At 46.0% G+C, this 25,308-nt stretch overlaps 1 protein-coding gene across 1 annotated transcript in view; it reads left to right on the forward strand.

Annotated features, from left to right (window-relative positions):
* LOC120040143 (receptor-type tyrosine-protein phosphatase mu-like) overlaps positions 1-25,308 on the forward strand; it is a gene marked incomplete at both ends in the record, with an annotated part of 207,391 nt that overhangs the window by 160,519 nt on the left and 21,564 nt on the right. Inside the window, 2 exons of the mRNA XM_038985393.1 lie at positions 13,664-13,821; positions 25,206-25,283. Of these exons, the coding sequence (XP_038841321.1) occupies positions 13,664-13,821; positions 25,206-25,283 (236 nt within the window). The remainder of the gene's footprint in view (positions 1-13,663; positions 13,822-25,205; positions 25,284-25,308) is intronic.

Consider the following 25,308-nt stretch of genomic DNA (forward strand, 5'->3'; position numbering starts at 1 on the left):
GGTATGAGGACTCCACTAGGTTATGAGGACTCCACCAGGTTATGAGGACTCCACTAGGTTATGAGGACTCCACTAGGTTATGAGTCTATGAGGACTCCACCAGGTTATGAGGACTCCACTAGGTTATGAGGACTCCACTAGGTTATGAGGACTCCACTAGGTTATGAGGACTCCACTAGGTTATGAGGACTCCACTAGGTTATGAGGACTCCACTAGGTTATGAGGACTACACTAGGTTATGAGGACTCCACCAGGTTATGAGGACTCCACCAGGTTATGAGGACTCCACTAGTTAATGAGGACTCCACTAGGTTATGAGGACCACTAGGTTATGAGGACTCCACTAGGTTATGAGGACTCCACTAGGTTATGAGGACTCCACTAGGTTATGAGGACTCCACTAGGTATGAGGACTCCACTAGGTTATGAGGACTCCACTAGGTTATGAGGACTCCACTAGGTTATGAGGACTCCACTAGGTTATAAGGACTCCACCAGGTTATGAGGACTCCACCAGGTTATGAGGACTCCACTAGGTTATGAGGACTCCACTAGGTTATGAGGACTCCACTAGGTTATGAGGACTCCACTAGGTTATGAGGACTCCACTAGGTTATGAGGACTCCACTAGGTTATAAGGACTCCACTAGGTTATGAGGACTCCACTAGGTTTATGAGGACTCCACCAGGTTATGAGGACTCCACTAGGTTATGAGGACTCCACCAGTTATGAGGACTCCACTAGGTTATGTAGGACTCCACTAGGTTATGAGGACCACTAGGTTATGAGTCTATGGAGACTCCACCAGGTTATGAGGACCTCCACTAGGTTATGAGGACTCCACTAGGTTATGAGGACTCCACTAGGTTATGAGGGACTCCACTAGGTTATGAGGATCCCACTAGGTTATGAGGACTCCACTAGGTTATGAGGACTACACTAGGTATGAGGACTCCCACCAGGTTATGAGGACTCCACCGGTTATGAGGACCCTCCACTAGTAATGAGGACTCCACTAGGTTATGAGGACCCCTAGGTTATGAGGACTCCACCTAGGTTATGAGGACTCCACCAGGTTATGAGGACTCCACTTAGGTTATGAGGACTCCACTAGGTTATGAGGAACTCCCCCACTAGGTGAGGACTCCACTAGGTTATGAGGACTCCACTAGGTTATGAGGACTCCACTAGGTTATAAGGACTCCACAGGTTATGAGGACTCCACCAGGTTATGAGGACTCCACTAGGTTATGAGGACTCCACTAGGTTATGAGGATCCACTAGGTTATGAGGACTCCACTAGGTTATGAGGACCCCACTAGGTTATGAGGACTCACTAGGTTATAAGGACTCCACCAGGTTATGAGGACTCCCACTAGGTTTATGAGGACCTCCACCAGGTTTATGAGGACTCCACTAGGTTATGAGGACTCCACCAGGTTATGAGGGACCTCCACTAGGTTATGAGGACTCCATAGGTTATGAGGACCCACTAGGTTATAAGGACTCCACCAGGTTATGAGGACTCCACTAGGTTATGAGGCTCCACTAGGTATGAGGACTCCACTAGGTTATGAGGACTCCACTAGGCTTATGAGGACTCCACTAGGTTATGAGGACTCCACCAGGTTATGAGGACTCCACTAGGTTATGAGGACTCCACTAGGTTATGAGGACTCCACTAGGTTATGAGGACTCCACTAGGTTATGAGGAATCCACTAGGTTATGAGGACTCCACTAGGTTATGAGGACTCCACTAGGTTATGAGGACTCCACTAGGTTATGAGGACTCCACTAGGTTATGAGGACTCCACCAGGTTATGAGGACTCCACTAGGTTATGAGGACTCCACCAGGTTATGAGGACTCCACTAGGTTATGAGGACTCCACTAGGTTATGAGGACTCCACTAGGTTATGAGGACTCCACTAGGTTATGAGGACTCCACTAGTTATGAGGACTCCACTAGTTGATGACCACTAGGTTATGAGGACTCCACTAGGTTATGAGGACTCCACTAGGTTATGAGGACTCCACTAGGTTATGAGGACTCCACTAGGTTATGAGGACTCCACTAGTCTATGAGGACTCCACTAGGTTATGAGGACTCCACTAGTCTATGAGGACTCCACTAGGTTATGAGGACTCCACTAGGTTATGAGGACCACTAGGTTATGAGGACTCCACTAGGTTATGAGGACTCCACTAGGTTATGAGGACCACTAGGTTATGAGGACTCCACTAGGTTATGAGGACCACTAGGTTATGAGGACTCCACTAGGTTATGAGGACTCCACTAGGTTATGAGGACTCCACTAGGTTATGAGGACTACACTAGTTTATGAGGACTCCACTAGGTTATGAGGACTCCACTAGGTTATGAGGACTACACTAGTTTATGAGGAATCCACTAGGTTATGAGGACTCCACTAGTTTATGAGGACTCCATTGAATGTGTGTACACTAAGCACACAATGGCAATCTCTAACATGAAGCTATTGTTCAGCTCAGTGTGTGTGTGTGTGTGTGTGTGTGTGTGTGTGTGTGTGTGTGTGTGTGTGTGTGTGTGTGTGCGCGTGCGCGTGCGCGTGTGCGTGTGTGTGTGTGTGTATGTGTGTGTGCGTGACGACACGCTGCTGAGGGGGAGGACGACTCATAATAATGTCTGGAAAGGGAGTAAATGGAACGGTATCAGACACATGGAAACCATGGAAACCATGTGTTTGATGTATTTGATGCCGTTCCACTCAATCCGCTCCATCCATTTCCACGAGCCTGGGGCCCTCCCTAATTAAGGTGCTACCAGCCTCCTGTGGTGTGTGTGTGTGTGTGCGTGTAGTGTGCTAGTGTGTGTAAATTCCGCAGCTGCCTCATTGCGTCTCGTAACATCCAATTATTTACCAGCACACAAATGAAAACAACCTTGAAAAGTGTTCATTTCCAAACGCTCTTTGTCTGCTGAACGTTGGGAGATGAAGTACTTGACAAAGGTCTGGGTCCAAGGACTCCCATTCAGCTGCCGCTGTGTAACAGACATGCTATAACATACATGTTATAACAGACATGCTATAACAGACATGCTATAACAGACATGTTACAACAGACATGTTACAACAGACATGTTATAACAGATATGCTATAACAGACATGTTATAACAGACATAACAGACATGTTATAACAGACATAACAGACATGTTATAACAGACATAACAGACATGCTACAACAGACATGTTACAACAGACATGTTACAACAGACATGTTATAACAGACATGTTACAACAGACATAACAGACATGCTATAACAGACATGTTACAACAGACATAACAGACATGCTATAACAGACATGCTATAACAGACATGCTATAACAGACATGTTACAACAGACATAACAGACATGCTATAACAGACATGCTATAACAGACATGCTATAACAGACATGTTACAACAGACATGTTACAACAGACATGTTATAACAGACATGTTACAACAGACATAACAGACATGCTATAACAGACATGTTACAACAGACATAACAGACATGCTATAACAGACATGCTATAACAGACATGCTATAACAGACATGTTACAACAGACATGTTACAACAGACATGCTATAACAGACATGTTACAACAGACATGTTACAACAGACATGCTATAACAGACATAACAGACATGCTATAACAGACATGTTACAACAGACATAACAGACATGCTATAACAGACATGTTACAACAGACATAACAGACATGCTATAACAGACATGCTATAACAGACATGCTATAACAGACATGTTACAACAGACATGTTACAACAGACATGCTATAACAGACATGTTACAACAGACATGTTACAACAGACATGTTATAACAGACATAACAGACATGTTATAACAGACATGTTACAACAGACATGTTACAACAGACATAACAGACATGTTATAACAGACATAACAGACATGTTATAACAGACATGTTATAACAGACATGTTACAACAGACATGTTACAACAGACATAACAGACATGCTATAACAGACATGCTATAACAGACATGCTATAACAGACATGCTATAACAGACATGTTATAACAGACATGTTACAACAGACATGTTACAACAGACATAACAGACATGCTATAACAGACATGCTATAACAGACATGCTATAACAGACATGTTATAACAGACATGTTACAACAGACATGTTATAACAGACATGTTGGCTGATAAGAGCGGCGTTATTGTAGTTCCAACCATATTTTCTACTTTTATTTGGCTGTGTCATCCAACCTTGAATTTTCATTTATCTATTCAGTCTATTTAAAAAAATATCCTATTTACTTTTTCACTTCTAACATTTTCAATTCTGGCAATTTGTTACAAAAATGTTCCCACCGGGCGTGAATGAATTGGAAACTGAATTGAACCAAACCAAACCTGTGGTCATAATAGTTAGTTAGCCTCTATTGAGCTTTTTATTTTCATGGTACTGCATGTTCTGTAGCTAAGTACAGTGCTTTGTCTGTTGTCGGACCTGAGGTTCCAGTCCAGGACACAGTGCTTTACCTGCTGAGTTGACGGACCTGAGGTCCCAGTCCAGGACACAATGCTGTATCTGCTGAGTTGATGGACCTGAGGTCCCAGTCTAGGACACAGTGCGTTATCTGTTGACGGACCTGAGGTCCCAGTCCAGGACACAGTGCTTTATCTGCTGACGGACCTTAGGTCCCAGTCCAGGACACAGTGCTTTATCTGTTGACGGACCTGAGGTCCCAGTCCAGGACACAGTGCTTTATCTGTTGACGGACCTGAGGTCCCAGTCCAGGACACAGTGCTTTATCTGTTGACGGACCTGAGGTCCCAGCCCAGGACACAGTGCGTTATCTGTTGACGGACCTTAGGTCCCAGTCCAGGACACAGTGCTTTATCTGTTGACGGACCTGAGGTCCCAGTCCAGGACGCAGTGCTTTATCTGTTGACGGACCTGAGGTCCCAGTCCAGGACACAGTGCTTTATCTGTTGACGGACCTGAGGTCCCAGCCCAGGACACAGTGCTTTATCTGTTGACGGACCTGAGGTCCCAGTCCAGGACACAGTGCTTTATCTGTTGACGGACCTGAGGTCCCAGTCCAGGACACAGTGCTTTATCTGTTGACGGACCTGAGGTCCCAGCCCAGGACACAGTGCGTTATCTGTTGACGGACCTGAGGTCCCAGTCCAGGACACAGTGCTTTATCTGTTGACGGACCTGAGGTCCCAGTCCAGGACACAGTGCTTTATCTGTTGACGGACCTGAGGTCCCAGTCCAGGACACAGTGCTTTATCTGTTGACGGACCTGAGGTCCCAGCCCAGGACACAGTGCTTTATCTGTTGACGGACCTGAGGTCCCAGTCCAGGACACAGTGCTTTATCTGTTGACGGACCTGAGGTCCCAGTCCAGGACACAGTGCTTTATCTGTTGACGGACCTGAGGTCCCAGTCCAGGACACAGTGCTTTATCTGTTGACGGACCTGAGGTCCCAGTCCAGGACACCGTGCTTTATCTGCTGACGGACCTGAGGTCCCAGTCCAGAACACAGTGCTTATTCTGCTGACGGACCTGAGGTCCCAGCCCAGGACACAGTGCTTTATCTGCTGACGGACCTGAGGTCCCAGTCCAGAACACAGTGCTTTATCTGCTGACGGACCTGAGTTCCCAGTCCAGGACACAGTGCTTTATCTGTTGACGGACCTGAGGTCCCAGTATATATACTGGGGGCTTAATAAAAAATAAACCACTAACATACATTGATACTTTGAGTCGATACATGTTAGAAACACCATTGGCAGTGATTACAGCGGTGAGTCTTCTTGGGTAAGTCTCATAATAGAGCTTCGTACACCTGGATTGTACAACATATGCCCATTATTCTTTTCAAAATTCTTCAAGCTTTATCAAAGTGTTGGGGATCATTGCTAGACAGCCATTTAGTGTCTAAAATCTATCTCTTGCCATGTATTTTCAAGCAGATTTATTAAGTCAAAACTGTAACTTGGCCACTCAGGCACGTTTACTGTCTTCTTGGTAAGCAACTCCACTGTAGATTTGGCTTTGTGTTGTAAGTTATTGTCTTGATAAAAGGTGAATTCTTCTCTCAGTGTCTGGTGGAAAGCAGACTGAAGCAGGTTTTCCTCTAGGATTTTGCTTGTGCTTAGCTCCATCCCGTTTCTTTTCATCCTGAAAAACTCCCCCAGTCTTTGCCGATGTCAAGCATACCCATACCATGATGCAGCCACCTGATTCAAAATAAGGAGGCAGTTACTCAGTGATGTGTTGTGTTGGATTTACGTCCTAGAAAATATTCTCGGGGAGATCCCCGGAACCAACGGGGAACTAGACAAAACCTCCAGAGAAACATGACACCACGTCACAAGAACATCCTAAAAATTTCACCGGGGACATACCTGAAAACAACCGGGAACTAGACAAAACCTCCAGGAGACCACGACAAAACATCCAGGGACCAAGAAGTTTCAGGGGACCGTCAGGGGACCATGACACAACATCCAGGGGACCAAGAAGGTTCAGGGGACATCCCAAGAAGGTTCAGGGGACCGTCAGGAGACCACGACACAACGTCCCAAAAACATCCAAAAAAACATCCCTGTGACAAACCGGGAACTATAAAAAGGTCCCCCGGAAAACCTTCCCTTGGGACCAACACGCGACATCCTAAGGATTAGTAAAAAGAAAGTCCTAAAAAAGTTCTGACATGGTCCTCAGTGATGTCATAGTAACTTACAGGGAACTAGAACCTTCCGTTGGGACCAACACGCAACATCCTATGGACTAAATCAAATTAATGTTCTTAGAATGTCCAAATAAGGTCATGACACGGTCCTCAGTGATGTCATAGTAACTTACAGGAAACTACACAAAGGTCCTCCAGAGAACGTTCCCTTGGGAACATCACGCAACGTTTTTAGACTGTCTTGGGAACGTCAGTGGGATAATGTGGCATCAAAACCCTTAAGGGACCTAATTGGAACGTAGCCAAATGTCCTCAGGACATCCTTTGTTTGCTGGGTTGTGTGTAGTTTGACTGTAGTCAGATCTCATCAGGTTTGTGTGTCCCAAATGGAACCCTCTTCCCTATATAGTGCACTACTTTTGACCAGAGCCCTATGAAACCCTTTTCCCTATATAGTGCACTACTTTTGACCAGAGCCCTATGGAACCTTATTCCCTATATAGTGCACTACTTTTGACCAGAGCCCTATGGAACCCTCTTACCCATATATTGTGCACTAAATTTGACCAGAGCCCTATGGATGCCTTTAGGAATAACACAGTCTTTGTCTAGTCCATGGCTAGCTATTTACCTACAATAACTATTTGAGAATTTGATGAATGCTCATTGGTCACATTCATCAACACACACACACACACACACACACACACACACACACACACACACACACACACACACACACACACACACACACACACACACACACACACACACACACACACACACACACACACACACATCATCCTTCTCTTCCTACTCTCTCTATTATAAAGCCATCTATCAGTCTTCACCTAGAGAGCTGCATAGCAGCACACCATGTAGGTTCCTGTAATGGTGCTAAATTAGACTCGCAACTGCGCATCTCAGAGTACATACAAACTAATGTACTCTAAAAAATAAATGGGATTTCTGTTATAGAACCTTTCTGAGGGCCATATGAAGCAATCCATTGACCCCTTTTTGGTTCTATATGGCATAATTTACTCTAATTTACTTTCATCTAACTACTCATTTCATCTAGCTACTCATTTCATCTAGCTACTCATTGGACATGGTGGGGGCCTGGTGGGGGCCTGGTGGGGGCATGGTGGGGGTCTGGTGGGGGCATGGTGGGGGCATGGTGGGGGCATGGTGGGGCCCTTTGGGGGCATGGTGGGGGTCTGGTGGGGGCATGGTGGGGGCCTGGTGGGGGCATGGTGGGGGCCTGGTGGGGGCATGGTGGGGGTCTGGTGGGGGCATGGTGGGGGCATGGTGGGGGCATGGTGGGGGCCTTTGGGGGCATGGTGGGGGTCTGGTGGGGGTCTGGTGGGGGCATGGTGGGGGCCTGGTGGGGGCATGGTGGGGGCCTGGTGGGGGCCTGGTGGGGGCATGGTGGGGGCATGGTGGGGGTCTGGTGGGGGCATGGTGGGGGCCTGGTGGGGGCCTGGTGGGGGCATGGTGGGGGCCTGGTGGGGGTCTGGTGGGGGCATGGTGGGGGCATGGTGGGGGTCTGGTGGGGGCATGGTGGGGGCCTGGTGAGGGCATGGTGGGGGCCTGGTGGGGGCATGGTGGGGGTCTGGTGGGGGTCTGGTGGGGGCATGGTGGGGGTCTGGTGGGGGCCTGGTGGGGGCATGGTGGGGGTCTGGTGGGGGCCTGGTGAGACCATATGGCACGAGACAGCGTCTAAATTGAACAAACAGAGATTTGACAAAACAACGCAGCAGGCGAGTCATTAGCCCCCACAGTGTGTCCTGTCAGGCGTTTCTGCTAGGCTTGCGTCCCTAACGGCACCCTATTCCCTGTATAGTGCACTACTTTTGAAGCAGAGCTCTATGTGTAGTGAACTATATAGGGAATAGGGTGTCATTTGTGACAAACGCCCTAGTCAAATACATATCAGGGTCATACTGAGACAGCCACTGATAAAGTGTTTGGAAGCAGTAGGAAGACGGGGATAGTTCTCACACAGATTTCTCCCCCCGAGCAATAGCAGTAACTAGCAGCTGTACATGGTTATGTATGATCACGACCAAGCTGTTTTGAATTGTTTTAGAGAGAGACAGAGAGAGAGAGAGAGAGAGAGAGAGAAAGAGAAAGAGAAAGAGAAAGAGAGAGAGAGAGAGAGAGAGAGAGAGAAAGAGAGAGAGAGAGAGAGAGAGAGAGAGAGAGAGAGAGAGAGAGAGAGAGAGAGAGAGACCAAGATAGACGTTAGGGGAACACATTTTGAGCATGTTGTTGTTAAGTATAATTACATACAGAGGCACAATGCAGAAGGCCTTAAATTGACCGTGAGCTGCATTGTGTTGTAGAATGAGGACTTGAACAGACAGGTCAATACTGTATTGTTGCCGGTTGAATAGGAGAGAGAGGTTCAGGCAGGTCAATACTGTATTGTTGCCGGTTGAGTAGGAGAGAGCATTTCAATGTTTCTGTTTTGATAAATTTAAACAAAAGTTATCACTGGACAGAGGTGTGTGTGTGTGTGTGGAGTACAATCAGAGTAATATTTATATGGAGTAGAGTACCGTGATGAGGCTCTATGGGGTAGACAACCTTGATGAGGCTCTATGGAGTAGACAACCTTGATGAGGCTCTATGGAGTAGAGTACCGTGATGAGGCTCTATGGAGTAGAATACCGTGATGAGGCTCTATGGGGTAGAGTACCGTGGTGAGGCTCTATGGGGTAGAGTACCGTGATGAGGCTCTATGGAGTAGAGTACCGTGATGAGGCTCTATGGAGTAGAGTACCGTGATGAGGCTCTATGGAGTAGAGTACCGTGATGAGGCTCTATGGAGTAGAGTACCGTGATGAGGCTCTATGGGGTAGAGTACCGTGGTGAGGCTCTATGGGGTAGAGTACCGTGATGAGGCTCTATGGAGTAGAGTACCGTGATGAGGCTCTATGGAGTAGAGTACCATGATGAGGCTCTATGGAGTAGAGTACCATGATGAGGCTCTATGGAGTAGAGTACCGTGATGAGGCTCTATGGGGTAGAGTACCGTGATGAGGCTCTATGGAGTAGAGTACAGGGATGAGGCTCTATGGAGTAGAGTACCGTGATGAGGCTCTATGGAGTAGAGTACCGTGATGAGGCTCTATGGGGTAGAGTACCGTGGTGAGGCTCTATGGGGTAGAGTACCGTGATGAGGCTCTATGGAGTAGAGTACCGTGATGAGGCTCTATGGAGTAGAGTACCGTGATGAGGCTCTATGGAGTAGAGTACCGTGATGAGGCTCTATGGGGTAGAGTACCGTGATGAGGCTCTATGGAGTAGAGTACCGTGATGAGGCTCTATGGGGTAGAGTACCGTGATGAGGCTCTATGGAGTAGATTACCGTGATGAGGCTCTATGGGGTAGAGTACCATGATGAGGCTCTATGGGGTAGAGTACCGTGATGAGGCTCTATGGGGTAGAGTACCGTGATGAGGCTCTATGGGGTAGAGTACCGTGATGAGGCTCTATGGAGTAGAGTACCGTGATGAGTCGCTATGGAGTAGAGTACCGTGATGAGGCTCTATGGGGTAGAGTACCGTGATGAGGCTCTATGGAGTAGAGTACCGTGATGAGGCTCTATGGAGTAGAGTACCGTGATGAGGCTCTATGGAGTAGAGTACCGTGATGAGGCTCTATGGAGTAGAGTACCGTGATGAGGCTCTATGGGGTAGAGTACCGTGATGAGGCTCTATGGGGTAGAGTACCGTGATGAGGCTCTATGGGGTAGAGTACCGTGATGAGGCTCTATGGAGTAGAGTACCGTGATGAGGCTCTATGGAGTAGAGTACCGTGATGAGGCTCTATGGAGTAGAGTACCGTGATGAGGCTCTATGGAGTAGAGTACCGTGATGAGGCTCTATGGAGTAGAGTACCGTGATGAGGCTCTATGGAGTAGAGTACCGTGATGAGGCTCTATGGAGTAGAGTACCGTGATGAGGCTCTATGGGGTAGAGTACCGTGATGAGGCTCTATGGGGTAGAGTACCGTGATGAGGCTCTATGGGGTAGAGTACCGCGATGAGGCTCTATGGGGTAGAGTACCGTGATGAGGCTCTATGGGGTAGAGTACCGTGATGAGGCTCTATGGGGTAGAGTACCGTGATGAGGCTCTATGGAGTAGAGTACCGTGATGAGTCTCTATGGAGTAGAGTACCGTGATGAGGCTCTATGGGGTAGAGTACCGTGATGAGGCTCTATGGAGTAGAGTACCGTGATGAGGCTCTATGGGGTAGAGTACCGTGATGAGGCTCTATGGAGTAGAGTACCGTGATGAGGCTCTATGGAGTAGAGTACCGTGATGAGGCTCTATGGGGTAGAGTACCGTGATGAGGCTCTATGGGGTAGAGTACCGTGATGAGGCTCTATGGGGTAGAGTACCGTGATGAGGCTCTATGGAGTAGAGTACCGTGATGAGGCTCTATGGAGTAGAGTACCGTGATGAGTCTCTATGGAGTAGAGTACCGTGATGAGGCTCTATGGGGTAGAGTACCATGATGAGTCTCTATGGAGTAGAGTACCGTGATGAGGCTCTATGGGGTAGAGTACCTTGATGAGGCTCTATGGGGTAGAGTACCGTGATGAGGCTCTATGGAGTAGAGTACCGTGATGAGTCTCTATGGAGTAGAGTACCGTGATGAGGCTCTATGGGGTAGAGTACCGTGATGAGGCTCTATGGAGTAGAGTACCGTGATGAGTCTCTATGGAGTAGAGTACCGTGATGAGTCTCTATGGAGTAGATTACCGTGATGAGGCTCTATGGAGTAGAGTACCTTGATGAGGCTCTATGGAGTAGAGTACCGTGATGAGTCTCTATGGAGTAGAGTACCGTGATGAGGCTCTATGGGGTAGAGTACCGTGATGAGGCTCTATGGAGTAGAGTACCGTGATGAGGCTCTATGGAGTAGAGTACCGTGATGAGGCTCTATGGGGTAGAGTACCGTGATGAGTCTCTATGGAGTAGAGTACCGTGATGAGGCTCTATGGGGTAGAGTACCGTGATGAGGCTCTATGGGGTAGAGTACCGTGATGAGGCTCTATGGAGTAGAGTACCGTGATGAGTCTCTATGGAGTAGAGTACCGTGATGAGGCTCTATGGGGTAGAGTACCGTGATGAGGCTCTATGGGGTAGAGTACCGTGATGAGGCTCTATGGAGTAGAGTACCGTGATGAGTCTCTATGGAGTAGAGTACCGTGATGAGGCTCTATGGGGTAGAGTACCGTGATGAGGCTCTATGGAGTAGAGTACCGTGATGAGTCTCTATGGAGTAGAGTACCGTGATGAGGCTCTATGGAGTAGAGTACCGTGATGAGGCTCTATGGGGTAGAGTACCGTGATGAGGCTCTATGGAGTAGAGTACCGTGATGAGGCTCTATGGGGTAGAGTACCGTGATGAGGCTCTATGGAGTAGAGTACCGTGATGAGTCTCTATGGAGTAGAGTACCGTGATGAGGCTCTATGGAGTAGAGTACCGTGATGAGGCTCTATGGGGTAGAGTACCGTGATGAGGCTCTATGGGGTAGAGTACCGTGATGAGGCTCTATGGGGTAGAGTACCGTGATGAGGCTCTATGGGGTAGAGTACCGTGATGAGGCTCTATGGAGTAGAGTACCGTGATGAGGCTCTATGGAGTAGAGTACCGTGATGAGTCTCTATGGAGTAGAGTACCGTGATGAGGCTCTATGGGGTAGAGTACCGTGATGAGGCTCTATGGAGTAGAGTACCGTGATGAGTCTCTATGGGGTAGAGTACCGTGATGAGGGCTCTATGGAGTAGAGTACCGTGATGAGTCTCTATGGAGTAGAGTACCGTGATGAGGCTCTATGGGGTAGAGTACCGTGATGAGGCTCTATGGGGTAGAGTACCGTGATGAGGCTCTATGGGGTAGAGTACCGTGATGAGGCTCTATGGAGTAGAGTACCGTGATGAGGCTCTATGGAGTAGAGTACCGTGATGAGTCTCTATGGAGTAGAGTACCGTGATGAGGCTCTATGGGGTAGAGTACCGTGATGAGGCTCTATGGAGTAGAGTACCGTGATGAGTCTCTATGGGGTAGAGTACCGTGATGAGGGCTCTATGGAGTAGAGTACCGTGATGAGTCTCTATGGAGTAGAGTACCGTGATGAGGCTCTATGGGGTAGAGTACCGTGATGAGTCTCTATGGAGTAGAGTACCGTGATGAGTCTCTATGGAGTAGAGTACCGTGTCCGAGTCTCGACACACATTCACTGCTTAATCTGGTCTGGCTCCCTTTTTCCATCTTTTTTCAATGTGCACAAAGTATATGTTTGTCTGAGTATAAGGTAGTTGTTTTGTTACAGACTGCATTGAGTTGAATTGGCCTGAAAGAGGCCCCCAAAAAAGCCTCCAGTCCAAAGACATCCCAAATGTGTATTATCTTCACGAAATAGCGTTATTTTGTTCCCGAGTCGGGTTTTTCTGGAGAAGGTCCTGAAAGCAAGTTGTTTCTTGAGGCAAACAAACTCTATTATTGCTTCTCCACCCCCAGATTCACTGACTAATTGACCATCGTCAGGCCCGCTGATGTATCTGCCTTCACAACACAAAGCCTTGCCAAATGAATTAGATGGTAAAGGGTATGGATCGGATTGTTTGGCTCGAATTGGGAGGAAAAAGTTTCAAATTAATTTAACTTCTCTCTTCTTTAGCACAGTCTTTTCTACCCAATCCTTCAAATGTTTTTCCAGGTATGAGTCATCTCTAACATCTCTGTTTTAACTAATAATCTTTGTTGTTCGTCTTTTCTTTTCTCCTAAACAGGAAGCTGGCTAAGAAGCGTAATTGAGCATTACAAAGCAGGATATTATAATAATTGATTAATAGATTATTGATTAATTATGAATTTGTTGTTGTTTGTCTTGTGTTCTCTCTAAACAGGAAGCTGGCTAAGAAGCGTAAAGAGACGTTGAGCAGTACACGACAGGAGATGACAGTGATGGTTAACTCTATGGATAAGAGTTACACGGAGCAGGGGACAAACTGTGACGAGGCCTTGTCCTTCATGGACACACACAGCCACACGCTCAACACCAGGAGTGAGTGTACCCTCACCATCAATGGGAGAAGTAAGTTGTACTGGGAAAAAGACACACCTTCAGACTTTGATTGGCCTTTTTTCCCCTTTTGAAATCAATTGTATTGACCAAATATCTTATCCCTATACTGTGGTATGCTTTGACTCCAACCACGCATACTGTTCTCTCTGCTACGCTACGGCAAGCGAGTACCGATGCACCAAGTCTGAACAGGACCCTGAACAGCTTCTAACCCCCCCAAGTCATAATAAGTCTTAAGTCATAAGACTGATAAATAGTTAGTTAACACTAGAACCACTATAGAGAAGAAAAAAATAATAATCAGCCCCCGCAAAAAAATATGTCCTGCTCTTTCCCTGACTTTTCCTAAATGTTTGTATTTTACACTGCTCATTTGTACGAATTTTGAAGTCACAATCAGAAAAGTATTTAGAGCCTTTTTTTTACAATTTTTTAAATGTAAAAAGAAGCTGTTATGGGATTGTTTTATTTACTATAACTATGCTGAACAAAAATATAAATGCAACATGCAACAATTTCAATGGTTTTACTGAGTTACAATTCATATAAGGAAATCAGTCCATTTAAATGAATTCATTAGGTCCTAATCTATGGATTTCACATGACTGGGCAGGGGCACAGTCATGGGTGGGCCTGGGAGGCCGTAGCCCCAACCACTTGGGAGCCAAGCCCACAACAAAAGGGCTTTATTACAGACGGAAATACTCCCCCGTTTCATCAGCTGTCCGGGTGGCTGGTCTCAGACCATCCAACAGGTGAAGAAGCCGGATGTGGAGGTCCTGGGCTGACGTGGTTACACGTGGTCTGCGGTTGTGAGGTCGGTTGGACGTACTGCCAAATTCTCTAAAATGACATTGGAGGCGGCTTATGGTACAGCAATTAACACGAAATGATCTGTTAACAGCTCTGTGGACATTGCTGCAGTCAGCATGCCAATTGCACGTTCCCTCAAAACTTGAGACATCTGTGGCATTGTGTTGTGTGACAAAAAAAAAAAAACTGCACATTTTAGAGTGGCCCTTTTATTGTCCCCAGCACAAGGTGCACCTATGTAATGTGCATGCTGTTTAATCAGCTTCTTGATATGCCACACCTGTCAGGTGGATGGATCATCTTGGAAAATGAGAAATGCTCACTAACTGTCTTGTTGGCTCAAATAGCCGACCAATCAGCCTGTTACCAACCCTTAGTAAACTTCTGGAAAAAATTGTGTTTGACCAGATACAATGCTATTTCACAGTAAACAAATTGACAAAATAATTTCAGCTTGCTTGTAGGGATGGACACTCAACAAGCACAGTACTTACACAAATGACTGATGATTGGCTGAGAGGAATTGATGAATAAATGATTGTGGGGGTTGTCTTGTTAGACTTCAGTGCAGCTTTTGACATTATCGATCATAGTCTGCTGCTGGAAAAGCGTATGTGTCATGGCTTTACACCCCCTGCTATATTGTGGATAAAGAGTTACCAGTCTAACAGAACATAGAGGGTGTTCTTTAATGGAAGACTCTCAAATATAATCCAGTTAGAATCAGGAATTCCCCAGGGTAGCTGTTTAGGCCCCTTGCTTTTAATTTTTTTTACTAACGACATGCCACTGACTTTGACTAAAGCCAGAGTGTCTATGTATGTGGATGACTCAACACTATGCATGTCAGCTACAACAGCGACTGAAATGACTTCAACACTCAACAAAGAGCTGCAGTTAGTTTCAAAGTGGGTGGCAAGGAATAAGTTAGCCCTAAATATTTCTAAAACTAAAAGCATTGTATTTGGAACAAAACACTCAATAAACCCTTAACCTCAACTAAATATTGTAATAAATAATGTGGAAATGATGACTAAACTGCTTGGAGTAAGCCTAGATTGTATACTGTCAAAACATATTTATGCAGTAGTTGCTAAAAGGGAGAAGTCTGCCCATAATAAAGGGATGCTCTGCCTTCTTAACAACATTATCAACAAGACAGGTCCTACAGGCCCTAGTTTTGTCGCACCTTGACTACTGTTCAGTCGTGTGGTCAGGACCTAGGAAAATTGCAATGGGCTCAGAACAGGGCAGCATGCCTGGCCCTTGAATGTACACAGAGAGCTAATATTAATAATATGCATGTCAATCTCTCCTGGCTGAAAGTGGAGGAGAGATTGACGTCATCACTACTTGTATTTATGAGAGGTATTGACATGTTGAATGCACCGAGCTGTCTGTCTAAACTACTGGCACACAGCTCAGACACCCAGGCATACCCCACAAGACATGCCCCCAGAGGTCTCTTCACCGTCCCCAAGTCCAGAACAGACTATGGGAGGCACACAGTACTACGGAGAGCCATGACTACATGGAACTCTATTCCACATCAAGTAACTGACACAAGCAGTAGAATTAGATTAAAAAACACCTTATTGAACAGCGGGGACTGTGAAGCAACACAAACATTGGCACAGACACATGCATACACACACACACGATAGCATATGCACTATACATACACATGGATTTAGTACTGTAGATACAGTTGAAGTCGGAAGTTTACATACACTTAGGATGGAGTCATTAAAACTTGTTTTTCAACTACTCTACAAACTTCTTGTTAACAAACTATAGTTTTGGCAAGTCGGTTAGGACATCTACTTTGTGTATGAAGACCATTGGAGGTGTACCTGTGAATGTATTTCAAGGCCTACCTTCAAACTCAGTGCCTCTTTGCTTGACATCATGGGAAAATAAAAATAAATCAACCAAATCCTCAGAAAAAAAATTGTAGACCTCCACAAGTCTGGTTCATCCTTGGGAGCAATTTCCAAACGCCTGAAGGTACCACATTCATCTGTACAAACAATAGTACGCAAGCATAAACACCATGGGATCACGCAGCCGGCATACCGCTCAGGAAGGAGACGCATTCTGTCTCTTAGAGATGAACGTACTTTGGTGCGAAAAGGAAAAATCAATCCCAGAACAACAGCAAAGGACCTTGTGAAGTTTCTGAAGGAAACAGGTACAAAAGTATCTATATAAACAGTAAAACGAGGCCTATATTGACATAACCTGAAAGGCCGCTCAGCAAGGAAAAAGCCACTGCTCCAAAACCGCCATAAAATGCCAGACTACGGTTTGCAACTGCACATGGGGACAAAGATCATACTTTTTGGAGAAATGTCCTCTGGTCTGATGAAACAAAAATATAACTGTTTGGCCATTATGACCATGGTTATGTTTGGAGGAAAAAGGGGGTGGCTTGCAAGCCGAAGATGTCACGCCCTGACCTTAGAGAGGCTTTTTATTCTCTATTTTGGTTAGGTCAGGGTGTGACTAGGGTGGGTACTCTAGTTTTTGTATTTCTATGTTGGCCTGATATGGTTCCCAATCAGAGGCAGCTGTTTATCGTTGTCTCTGATTGGAGATCATAGTTAGGCAGCCTTTTTCCACCTGTTTTGTGTGGGATCTTATTTTTGTGTAGTCGCCTGTGAGCACTCCATTACTTCACGTTTCGTTTGTTTCTGTATTTGTTTTGGTGAGTTTCATTTATTAAAACATGTGGAACTCTACGCACGCTGCGCCTTGGACCATTTCTAACAACGAACGTGACAGAAGATCCCACCACCCGAGCACCAAGCAGCGTGCCCAGGAGGAGCAGACATCCTGGACGTGGGAGGATATATTGGACGGGAAGGGATCCTGGACGTGGGAGGAAATCCTAGCCGGAAAAGATCGCCTTCCATGGGAGCAGATGGAAGCAGCGAAGGGAGGACAGCGACGATGCCGGGGTTCGCGGCCAGAATGTGAGCCCAAAAGACAGCCCAAATGTTTTTGTTGGGGGGGGCACACGGGGTGGTCGGCGGAGCCGAGGGGTGAACCAGAGAAAACCTGAGAGGAGATAGCGAAGTGGTCGGTCGACCCAAGGAGAGTACCAGAGCCCGCCTGGGAGTCGATGGAACAGAGGAGGGATACCGGAGAATGGAGTTGGTGAGGAGTATGCGGCAATGCAGGCGACGATCCACGGTCCGGTTCCTCCGGCGACGATCTACGGTCCGGTTCCTCCGGCAACTATCCACGGTCCAGTTCCTCCGGCGACGATCTACGGTCTGGAGTCCCCGGCGACGACTCTCGGTCCTGTTCCACGGAAGCGGAGGGTTCCGTGAGCGGAGCGGGGTCTACGTCCCGAACCGGAGCCGCCACCGAGGCTAGATGCCCACCCAACCCCTCCCCCATAGAGTCAGGTTTTGCGGTTGGAGTCCGCACCTTTGGGAGGTGATACTGTCACGCCCGGACCTTAGAGAGCCTTTTTATTCTCAATTTTGGTTAGGTCAGGGTTTGACTAGGGTGGGTACTCTAGTTTTTGTATTTCTATGTTGGCCTGGTATGGTTCCCAATCAGAGGCAGTCTATGATTGGGGATCATATTTAGGCAGCCTTTTCCCACCTGTAGTTTGTGGGATCACTCCATTACTTCACATTTCATTTGTTTCTGTATTTGTTTTGGTGAGTTTAATTTATTAAAACATGTGGAACTCTACGCACGCTGCGCCTTGGTCCATTTCTAACAACGAACGTGACAGAAGAACACCATCCCAACCGTGAAGTACGGGGGTGGCAGCATCATGTTGTGGGGGTGCTTTGCTGCAGGAGGGCCTGGTGCACTTCACAAAATAGATGGCATCATGACAAGGGAAAATTAGGTGGATATATTGAAGCAACATCTCAAGACATCAGTCAGAAGTTAAAGATTGCTCACAAATGGGTCTTCCAATGGACAATGACCCCAAGCATACTTCCAAAGTTGTGGCAAAATGGCTTAAGGACAACAAAGTCAAGGTATTGGAGTGGCCATCACAAAGCCCTGACCTCAATCCTATGGAAACTTTGTGTGCAGAACTGAAAAAGCGTGTGCGAGCATGGAGGCCTACAAACCTGACTCAATTACCTGAGCTCTGTCAGAAGGAATGGGCCAAAATTCACACAATTTATTGTGGGAAGCTTGTGGAAGGCTACCCAAAATGTTTGACCCAAGTTAAACAATTTAAAGTCAATTCTACCATATATTAATTAAGTGTATGTAAACTTCTGACCCACTTGGAATGTGATGAAAGAAATAAAAGCTAAAATAAATCATTCTCTCTACTATTATTCTGACATTTCACATTCTTAAAATAAAGTGGTGATCCTAACTGACCTAAGACAGGGAATTTTTACCAGGATTAAATGTTAGGAATTGTGAAAAACTGAGTTGAAATGTATTTGGCTAAGGTGTATGTAAACTTCAGACTTCAACTATATATGTAGATATGTGGTAGTGGTGGAGTAGGGGCCTGAGGGCACACAGTGTGTTGTGAAATCTGTGAATGTATTGTAATGTTTGAAAAATTGTATAAACTGCCTTAATTTTGCTGGACCCCAGGAAGAGTAGCTGCTGCTTTGGCAGCAGCTATTGGGGATGTGAACAAATATGTGCACAAAATTTGAGAGAAATAAGCTCATGTTTGTGCTTATGGAACATTTCTGGGATCTTTTATTTCAGCTCATGAAACATGGGACCAACGCTTTACATGTTGTGTTTATGTTTTACACACACTTCAGCACCTCAGTCTCTGTAATAATATATATTGACGTAGATTCAGTGGGGTCGTTGTTGCATTTTTGAGAAGTGTAACTTGGTCCCCAATTTTTTTTGATATTACCTAATTTTAAAATTATGTTCTAAAGAGTACATGTTCAACTTCATAAAAACATGTTTTCCAATCTCAAGAGGTTATATAAAAAAATATATACAATAGTAAGTGCCAAATAAAAGTTACAGGGTTGACCGTAACAGGTTTTTAACATTTCATCTTAAAATCCATAAATCCACTTGTGACTGGAGGAATGGGAGCGTGTTGTGTCCAACAGCGTGTGGTAAATCAATGCAAGCTTCGACAAAATAAAAAAGGTTTTGTTAAAACATTTCTAGCCTGTCTATCTGGGTGTCACGGATCCCACCGGAACATCAATTACGCACACCTGGCACCCTATTCCCAGTGATTAGTACTTGTATAAGTGTGCCCTTGGTTTACCAGTGTCCTGTCGATTTTTGTTACAATGTCCGTTGGTTCGTGTGAGTACCTGTGCTGTGTGTTTTGGCTTTCGTGCAAATTGTGGATTGCGTCGATGATTACGGACCGTGTGTTAATCATTGTGCGCTTGTGTTATTTATTCGAGGTACTCCTCGCTCTTTGTTTGGTTTTCTACTCTGTGTTTTTGTATAGTGTTTGTTTGGTCTTCATCCCCGTGCCTTTACACGGCACGCAGTAATTTGGGTGTAATAAAAAAAAAATACGCATTCTTGTGCCTGTCTCCCGACTCATTCATACCAGCGTGGGTAACTTATGTTTGATCCGCTCAGTTTTCCACCGCAAAAAGCCGAAAATGACCAAAAAGAGTAGAACCAGTTCACCTGCTTTTACATTTTGATTTGACTATTAGATGTTCAATGTTTCATCCGTATAAAAATTATAATTCCGTTCACAAAACAAAAAAATGTAGGACAGACGTACACTACAGGTCAAAAAGTTTTAAAAGACCTACTCATTCAAGGGTTTTTCTTTTGTTTTTACTATTTTCTACATTGTAGAATAATAGTGAATACATCAAAACTATGAAATAACACATATGGAATCACGTACTAACCAAAAAGGTGTTAAACAAATCAAAATCTATTTGAGATTATTCAAATAGCCACCCTTTGCCTTCATGACAGCTTTGCACACTCTTGGCAAATGTATCCATGCGGTCTTAATTAAAGTGCACTTAATTTAATGTAACAGGCTTTTAAAACTCAGTTCTTGGTGGACAATTTCTACTTAAAATATCAAAGGCATGCAAAAGCCACCCATTTGGTGGAATGACTCTGTACTGTATAAATTACTACTGCATTGGCTATTGTTGAATAACACTTCACCCTAATCCTTAAAACCTTTTACCAACTCGGTCTCTAACAGCTTTGTCTGGGGCTAGGCCTTGGAGCCTGATCATGACCCCATATAATCTGACCCAGGCCATCCGGATTTAGACCCCTTCTACCCCTCTCTCCCATTAGTCGTCTTCCACTGCTCGGTAGGTTAATGACGCCCCTGCACAGACACTTAAGCTTTGACCTTAACTGACTGTCTGTTAAAAAATGTGACTGTCTTGAAATTGACCTCTAAGAAGTTCACCTCCCCACCCCATGTCCCCGGGTCCAAAATCCTGAGCCCCTTTTTACCTTGTTTAACCGTCTATTGATGTCATAAGTAGCTGTTTATGCTAATGTTGTTAGACAAGTTAGTCGTCCCTTTACCTCAGTCCTCTGGTGTGTGACATGGAGTTTATTTTAAAGAAAATGCACTGAAACAAAAATACCTTTCGTTTTGGTGATCCTCTCAGCTCCGGGCTCATAATTGGGTGGAATTATGGCTTATTTTGTATTCCAGTGTATTGAACGAATGTATTAATTACAGTCATTTACTATTCTCATTCTCGGACTGAAAAAGTTTTGTACAGTTCACGATCTCATTTTCAAGTCCTTGTTTAAAAAAAAAAAAAAAAAAAAACGATATTTTGGAGATTGTGTTTTCAAATAACCAAAAGTTGTAATCTGAATAAAAGGAAAAAGTCTGTCCTGCTAATAGTCCATCCTAGAAATGTTGTTTGCAGAAATCACAGCATGCTACGCTGTGAGTTAATACTAATTCACAGCCTGCTACGCTTGTGAAAACAGAGTAAATACTAATTATAATACTTCTTCCTTTTCCCTTTTTGTTAAAGGTTCCAAATGATAAAGTCTATTTTTTTTAATCAATTAGTATATTTGAGTTTAACCGTCGCCTCATGGGTCTCCCGGTTGCCGTTGGCGCGGGTATCGAACCAGCATCTGTAGCAACGCAGTTTGCACTGCGATGCAGTGTCTTAGACCACTGCGCCACTCGAGACGGCCCAGCTGCAAAGTTTTTCATGCTGATCAATTGCCTTGCACAAAGTATCTATTGACCTGCTAATAGCCCATAATGATGCTGTACAACATGAAGGGTAGGGAGTAGGCTACAGTACTACAGTAAGAGCACAATTATCCAAACATTTCCACACCCTAATTGTAGTCTAACCAATACCCAAACAGAGATTCAGTGAAAATAAAAATCTCATTGATTTATCAAGACCAGTCCCCATGCTTGTCTCAGAGCAGCGCTGTCTTGACCTCTGAATGCTGTCTTTTCCCCCTTCCACTTGCCTCTTCCATTCATTTTGAAATAGTATTTTCCAGTAAGCATAATCAGTGCTCCAACTCCCCCTTGTGGTGGTCTGGAGCAGTGAAGCAGTGATGCAGGGTACCGTACTCAACCACAAATTACCTCTAAGTCCCGCAGCATAATCCCAAAACCTTTAATTGAGCAACCACTGTAGATGAGATGGTGTTGGTCCTACATGGTGTTGGGCCTAGATGGTGTTGGGCCTAGATGGTGTTGGGCCTAGATGGAGTTGGTCCTAGATGGCGTTGGTCCTAGATGGTGTTGGTCTGACATGGTGTTGGTCTGACATGGTGTTGGTCCTAGATGGTGTTGGTCCTAGACGACATGATGTTGGTCCTAGATGGTGTTGGTCCTAGATGGTGTTGGTCCTAGATGGTGTTGGTCCTAGATGGATGGCGTAGGTCCTAGATGACGTGGTGTTGGTCCTAGATGGTGTTGGTCCTAGATGGTGTTGGTCCTAGATGGTGTTGGTCCTAGATGGTGTTGGTCCTAGATGGTGTTGGTCCTAGATGGTGTTGGTCCTAGATGGTGTTGGTCCTAGATGACATGGTGTTGGTCCTAGATGGTGTTGGTCCTAGATGGTGTTGGTCCTAGATGGTGTTGGTCCTAGATGGTGTTGTACCTAGATGGTGTTGTACCTAGATGGTGTTGGTCCTAGATGACATGGTGTTGGTCCTAGATGGTGTTGGTCCTAGACGACATGATGTTGGTCCTAGATGGTGTTGGTCCTAGATGGTGTTGGTCCTAGATGGCGTTGGTCCTAGATGGTGTTGGTCCTAGATGGTGTTGGTCCTAGATGGCGTTGGTCCTAGATGACATTGCGTAGGTCCTAGATGACGTGGTGTTGGTCCTAGATGGTGTTGGTCCTAGATGGTGTTGGTCCTAGATGACATGGTGTTGGTCCTAGATGACATGGTGTTGGTCCTAGATGGTGTTGTACCTAGATGGTGTTGTACCTAGATGGTGTTGGTCCTAGATGGTGTTGGTCCTAGATGGTGTTGGTCCTAGATGGTGTTGGTCCTAGATGGTGTTGGTCCTAGATGGCGTTGGTCCTAGATGGCGTTGGTCCTAGATGGCGTTGGTCCTAGATGGCGTTGGTCTTAGATGGTGTTGGTCCTAGATGGCGTTGGTTCTAGATGACATGGTGTTGGTCCTAGATGGCGTTGGTCCTAGATGGCGTTGGTCCTAGATGGCGTTGGTCCTAGATGGCGTTGGTCCTAGATGGCGTTGGTCCTAGACGGCGTTGGTCCCAGATGGCGTTGGTCCTAGATGGCGTTGGTCCTAGATGGCGTTGGTCCCAGATGGCGTTGGTCCCAGATGGCGTTGGTCCCAGATGGCGTTGGTCCTAGATGGTGTTGGTCCTAGATGGCGTTGGTCCTGGATGGCGTTGGTCCTAGATGGCGTTGGTCCTAGATGGTGTTGGTCCTAGATGACATGGTGTTGGTCCTAGATGGCGTTGGTCCTAGATGGTGTTGGTCCTAGATGGTGTTGGTCCTAGATGGCGTTGGTCCTAGATGGTGTTGGTCCTAGATGGTGTTGGTCCTAGATGGTGTTGGTCCTAGATGGCGTTGGTCCTAGACGACATGGTGTTGGTCCTAGATGGTGTTGGTCCTAGATGGCGTTGGTCCTAGATGACATGGTGTTGGTCCTAGATGACATGGTGTTGGTCCTAGATGGTGTTGGTCCTAGATGGTGTTGGTCCTAGATGGCGTTGGTCCTAGACGACATGGTGTTGGTCCTAGATGGTGTTGGTCCTAGATGGCGTTGGTCCTAGATGACATGGTGTTGGTCCTAGATGACATGGTGTTGGTCCTAGATGGCGTTGGTCCTAGATGACATGGTGTTGGTCCTAGATGGCGTTGGTCCTAGATGGTGTTGGTCCTAGATGGCGTTGGTCCTAGATGGCGTTGGTCCTAGATGGTGTTGGTCCTAGATGACATGGTGTTGGTCCTATATGGCGTTGGTCCTAGATGACATGGTTTTGGTCCTATATGGTGTTGGTCCTAGATGGTGTTGGTCCTAGATGGTGTTGGTCCTAGATGGCTTTGGTCCTAGATGACATGGTGTTGGTCCTAGATGGCGTAGGTCCAAGATGACATGGTGTTGGTCCTAGATGGTGTTGGTCCTAGATGGTGTTGGTCCTAGATGGTGTTGGTCCTAGATGGTGTTGGTCCTAGATGACATGGCGTAGGTCCTAGATGACATGGCGTAGGTCCTAGATGACATGGTGTTGGTCCTAGATGGTGTTGGTCCTAGATGGTGTTGGTCCTAGATGGCGTTGGTCCTAGATGGCGTTGGTCCTAGATGGCGTTGGTCCTAGATGGCGTTGGTCCTAGATGGCGTTGGTCCTAGATGGCGTTGGTCCTAGATGGCGTTGGTCCTAGATGGCGTTGGTCCTAGATGGTGTTGGTCCTAGATGGCGTTGGTCCTAGATGACATGGCGTTGGTCCTAGATGACATGGCGTAGGTCCTAGATGGCGTTGGTCCTAGATGGCGTTGGTCCTAGATGGTGTTGGTCCTAGATGGCGTTGGTCCTAGATGACATGGCGTAGGTCCTAGATGACATGGCGTTGGTCCTAGATGGTGTTGGTCCTAGATGGTGTTGGTCCTAGATGGCGTTGGTCCTAGATGGTGTTGGTCCTAGATGGTGTTGGTCCTAGATGGTGTTGGTCCTAGATGGTGTTGGTCCTAGATGGCGTTGGTCCTAGATGGCGTTGGTCCTAGATGGCGTTGGTCCTAGATGGCGTTGGTCCTAGATGGCGTTGGTCCTAGATGGCGTTGGTCCTAGATGGCGTTGGTCCTAGATGGTGTTGGTCCTAGATGACATGGTCAAGAGACATGTCCAAAACTCTAACCGTATTGTTGTATGGCTCTTTGACTTCCACTACCTAGTGTTCAGCACTGACAAACTAAATATATTACATGTATTACTATATATTACTATGTATTGTGTTATGAATCTGCTTATCTGATGATTCAAATTATTTATGTTCTGGTCCTATGATATGTTCTGTTCCTATGATATGTTCTGTTCCTATGATATGTTCTGGTCCTATGATATGTTCAGATTGTATATTGATAGTATGTTTTCTGTCTCTAGCTGCATCGTCCCCCTCCTCCTTCACCCTGAATAAGTCTAATACTCTCAGCACAACGCTTCTCAAGTCCTACTACCCAGGTAAACACACCTTTACTCCACCTCT

The sequence above is a fragment of the Salvelinus namaycush genome, unplaced genomic scaffold (genome assembly GCF_016432855.1).
Source record: "Salvelinus namaycush isolate Seneca unplaced genomic scaffold, SaNama_1.0 Scaffold329, whole genome shotgun sequence".
NCBI lineage: Eukaryota > Metazoa > Chordata > Actinopteri > Salmoniformes > Salmonidae > Salvelinus > Salvelinus namaycush.